Raw genomic sequence first — 4678 nt, 5'->3', positions numbered from 1 at the left:
AAGCTATTACATGGTTCATGAGGACAACTGTTTCCAAATTTTAATAATTGTAAACATATTAAACAAAACATTAAGCATCCTAATCAGCAGGCGACACAGATAATTAATCTATTCATTGTTCATGTTTATTCATCATGCCATGTATGTGAGCAGAAATCCAAATCTGAATCTATTTTCCCCTCAATAGCTTTCCCGCAACTGTTGGATGACAGTGCTGTTGTTGTGGTCGTCTGACCCAGTCAGATGTGCTCACTTCTCCCTTCCACAGTCAGTGCACAGGATGTCATCCCTCTGGGTAAGGAATCCACGGCCCACCAGAGACACAGAGCACTGCATACACGTGAAACACTCACTGTGCCACTGCCTTTCTTCAAACGAGATATACTTAGCACCTGCCAAGCCTGGACACACACACATATTTGTTTTATAGTCGAGTATGATGCTGATGAAATTTTTCATTTTAATTTAGAGGCGTATAAAAATAGCTGCCAAATGTAAATAATGAAAACATACTAGTGATTGGCTTAGTGCAGCCCACGCATTTCTTGGCGTACAGATTGCTGAAGCAATCCAGGCAGTATGGGTAGTTTTCTCTCGAGGTAAAGCGCTGGCCTGCCAGTTGTCTCTTGCATCCAATGCAAGTGAAACACTCGCGGTGCCAGGGCTTATCGTTATAAGTGACACCGCCAGTTGTAATGGCCTGCAAAATTGAAAGTGTGGATCTCAGTATAGTACAATAAATGTAGGACAATATTGCACATTTAAAGGAACAGTTCACTTAAAAAAATAAACACATCTATTTTAAGGTGGTGATTTGATATGAATTTGAACAATCTGTTTCATATGAAAACCAAGCGGTAACCTTACGGTCTCTCTCTAGAATCCAACACAGAAGCGACTAAAACCACAATTTATCGACTTGCCGCTATAGTGATAGTCTCCAAAGGGAGTGAATTTTACAACAGGATAGAAAAAATGTATAGCCTTGTACAAAAAAATGGTGTTGGTCTATAAAGCTAATTTTGCCCTTCATGGCAACTGTGAGGGGGTGAATGTTTTTATAACTCTATAACTTTAAATTATTTTAAGCCTTGAAGTTCTGCATAATTAAGGGTGTGGCCACTTGAGTGACGGGTGGATTGTCACTATGGTCCAGCTAGGTGGGCGTGGTTTCAGCACCAGACACCTCAGCTCCACCCATGTACCGCCTCTTTGCTCATTTTCAGTTATCTGGGAGTGACACACGTTGAAGCGCTGCCAAGATGACGACGGCAATCTCCACCCACTTTGGGCATAAAAAAATGCTCTTCAGAAGCCTACAGGTTACGTCACAGACACCATGTCCACTGTTTTACACAGTTTAAGATGAAAACGTACGATTTCTAGAAAAAAGGTAAGCTTGAGGATCCACCCCTAAATGTCTGTGGGGAATAAACAGATACAACGAATGAGATTGTTGAAATTCATACAAATTAACCACCAATTCATTAAACCGTAAAATGAGCGGACTTATCACGAATGCAGATAGCACTCATGAAGATGATTCAAATAACAGGCTGTATTAAACCTCCAAAAAAATCACAGGAACACGCAGGATAAATGCAAACTACTTTCTACACAGACGAGAGCCAACAAAGAACTGAACAGAACCAGGGGTATAAATACACAGGAGGTAACGGGAGAACTCAATTAGACATGCCAATAATCAGTAACTAAGGGAACAAACTGGCACACACTATGAAACTAGGTCAAACTACAATGACAGGGAACACAGGCAATGTGAACAGGGAAAACTGAACCAAAACCCCATTAAACTAAACTAAACAATTTCTGGCAGTAACTATGTTTCCATATAAAGCTGCGAATTTAACTTATGTGCAAAATTAGAATGGCACATAAAACTTGCGAATAAACATTTCATCCCATTTGTTAATGAGAATAAAATGTCACTTCCTAGGAAATTGGTGCAAAATATCTAGAAAACACTAAGTTGCTGCAATCGGAGAAGACAGTGTGGCTCAATAAATGCTGTCATGCTATTTTGCGTTTGGAGGTGAATGCCTGTTTGGAAACGCAATAATGTGAGAGCTCTGGGAGGTCAAATATACCCAACCAGCACGTCTTTTTATCAGATAAAAAAAAGTTATCCACCTTAATGGAGTGCATACGTTTTTTATGCAAATTTAACAACATCTTAGCACTTCCATCTAGTTTTTTTTGTTTGTTAATGCAATATCATGTTGTTCCAAACTTATATGTACTGCTTGCTCTTTTCCATGCATGCAATTGCAATAAACAGGAAAAAAGTTTTAATGGTTGAAAAAATATGCAAAAGCTTTATAAAGTATAATGGAAGTACAGTAGTCCATACGATTCATGCACCATATAACATCTTTGGTGCAAAACGATAGCTTTGTGGGAGAATTTGGATATGTTTTTGATGCTTTTGCTTGCTTTTGAATCTCAAAAGCCTCATTTGCAATAAAAAAAAAAAGAAAAGTGCATTTTTCTTTCCCCCAAAAAATGTTCTTTTCTTTTTGAATTCCACTTTAGAAATAAAGCATTACTGGTTTGGAACTGCATGAGGGTATAGGTGCGTCGTTTTTGGGTGATCCAACTTTATTAACAAACAGTATTGGTTTTTAAATGTCTGATTCCTTGCAAGCATTATGTGACTTACTTTTTTACAAGCACAGCACTGGTAGGCGAATTGCTTCTCAAAACATGGGACACAGAAGTAACTGTTATCTTTAGGGATGAAAGACTTGGTTCCTATTGGCTGCTGACAGCGTTGACACAGAAAGCACGTCTCGTGCCAGCTGTTCCCTTTGTACTCCATTTTTCGTGATCCTAACACATGAGCAGAAGGCCACCTTAATACACTGAGATCCTTAACATTTTATTCTACATATGTAAGATATTATTATTAAATAAAAAGATTAGTTGTATTTTTCAAAACAAATAAAGATGCAGAACGTTCTACCTGGCATGACAGTCTTCTTGCAGGTGCTACACTTGGAGGAATACTCATGAGAATAGCACTCGGTGCAAAGCATGAGGTCATCTTTAGCAGCAAATGGTTTTTCCACCAATGATCGACTGCATTTGGCGCACTTGAAGCAGTTTTCATGCCAGTGCCGGTCCTTGTAGGAAAGGTCCTTCATTACGCATGCAGAGAAAGTCTGGTTAGAAGCTTGCAAATCTGTTCTGACTTTCTGTCACTCGTTTTAAGTCTTCATTAATTGCACTCACAAACTTTTGATTCAGTTGCATTAAAAAGGAATTTGTTTAATGCAATTCGTTTAATTTTCAAATGTACTGTAAATCATGATGGAAGTAATGGTTTTCTTATGCCTACCTTACAGTTGCACCCAATGGGCAAAGAACAAACCTCGCAGCAGTTAGCAAACAGATTCTCGTAGCATTTTGTGCAATATTGGGTGTCCTCTTTTAGGATGTATTTCTTTCCGAGCAACGTGTCCTTGCAGTAATGGCAGTCAAATCGCTCCATAGACATCGTTGTTTATGTCTTAAAAGCAGTAAACAGAACCATAAAAATGTTACAACATACCAGGCTAAAGCAATCAGAGAGGTGTCATCCACAAAATACGAAGAAGCAACACGCTAAAATGATGGTCTCTGCAAACTAGGTACATTCTGTAGCATCTTAAACCACCCTGAAGATAGCAGAAGAGCAGACTGCCATTTGTAATAGGGAGTGAAACTCACCTTCAGTGACTCAATGGGCTTCCGAGGGGCTGCAGGGTGAGATGACCAGTGATTGAGTGGATGCATTAAAACGACCCTCTATAAATACGATTGCTCTTATTAGCTGAAATCCCTGGGGAGATGGATCCAGTTGCTTATCTCTGAACCTTTTATGGGAGTCCAATCACATCTCATGCCTTATGGTCAAGATAATAAGTGAATGGTGCCACTGAAACGTTATTCCCTTTTGTGTACTCTTAAATCAGTGATTGGACTCTGAGACCTTTGGACAAGTACTTTTCTTTGATTCCTGTAAGAGTTACAGAAATCATTTTCATTTTCTTTGCATCATTTTCTTAAGAATCTTTAACACATTTTCATAGTTGCAATACTTTGTCTCACATATCGGTGAAATAAGCAATTGCTCTGACCTCAGATACCTGATATCTTACTGCATCCACATCTGAGCCCTCAAGCAACTGCTGAAGGCTTAGAGAGAGTTGAAAGCAAATGTTGCAGTGGTTGCCAAGCTTCCCCGTAACCACTAAAATTGCTTTGTGTCGATTGGACCACTGTTTACAAGAAATATGCAGCTATTTCCACAGCTTAACAGGTTTCACACGGGGGAGTGGTGGTGGTGGTGGGGGGTGGGGGGTTTCTGTTTCTGTTAAATGCCTTAAATGTAAATGTCATCTCTTGGTTCTTGAGTTGTGGGTATAGAAGTATATGTTATATCATCCTAAAAACAATGTGTTTTTTTAAATGGGGATTTTGGTCAAAATCTTGTCTTGAAAAAGAGGTTGCTAACAAGTGGCAACTATTTTAACTTTTAAGTATTCAAAGTTTTTTTCAACCCCTTGAGCCCTGAAGGCATTTCAGTTGTTTTTTCTGAGTGGCATACACAAAAGTAAAGACCTGTAACTCAAAAACTATAGCAAGGAAAGTCAAAGGGCATTATTTTCTTTATTTA

At 38.9% G+C, this 4678-nt stretch overlaps 1 protein-coding gene across 1 annotated transcript; it reads right to left on the bottom strand.

The window, feature by feature from the left end:
• Window positions 1-3770, bottom strand: fhl5 (four and a half LIM domains 5). Its single transcript, XM_067454649.1, has 6 exons — window positions 3730-3770; window positions 3359-3529; window positions 2984-3158; window positions 2681-2850; window positions 514-700; window positions 1-401 (listed from the first exon to the last, which is right to left on the bottom strand). Exons 2-6 carry the CDS (start codon window positions 3515-3517, stop codon window positions 250-252), a joined length of 843 nt encoding a protein of 280 aa, XP_067310750.1. The 5' UTR covers window positions 3518-3529; window positions 3730-3770; the 3' UTR covers window positions 1-249.
• Window positions 3771-4678: the final 908 nt, after the last annotated feature.

Source organism: Pseudorasbora parva, chromosome 10 (assembly GCF_024679245.1).
Source record: "Pseudorasbora parva isolate DD20220531a chromosome 10, ASM2467924v1, whole genome shotgun sequence".
Classification (NCBI taxonomy): Eukaryota; Metazoa; Chordata; class Actinopteri; order Cypriniformes; family Gobionidae; genus Pseudorasbora; species Pseudorasbora parva.
Note: the sequence above shows the minus strand (reverse complement) of the source record. Positions and strands in the feature narration are given on the sequence as shown.

What these genes read in the sequence shown, in the direction of transcription:
- fhl5 (XM_067454649.1), bottom strand. Translation starts at nt 3,517, where the DNA reads ATGTCTATGGAGCGATTTGACTGCCATTACTGCAAGGACACGTTGCTC. An exon ending in CAAGAAGACTGTCATGCCAG is followed by an intron (nt 2,851 to 2,983) that starts GTAGAACGTTCT and finishes CTCATGTGTTAG; the next exon opens with GATCACGAAAAATGGAGTAC. An exon ending in CTGCACTAAGCCAATCACTA is followed by an intron (nt 402 to 513) that starts GTATGTTTTCAT and finishes GTGTGTGTCCAG; the next exon opens with GCTTGGCAGGTGCTAAGTAT.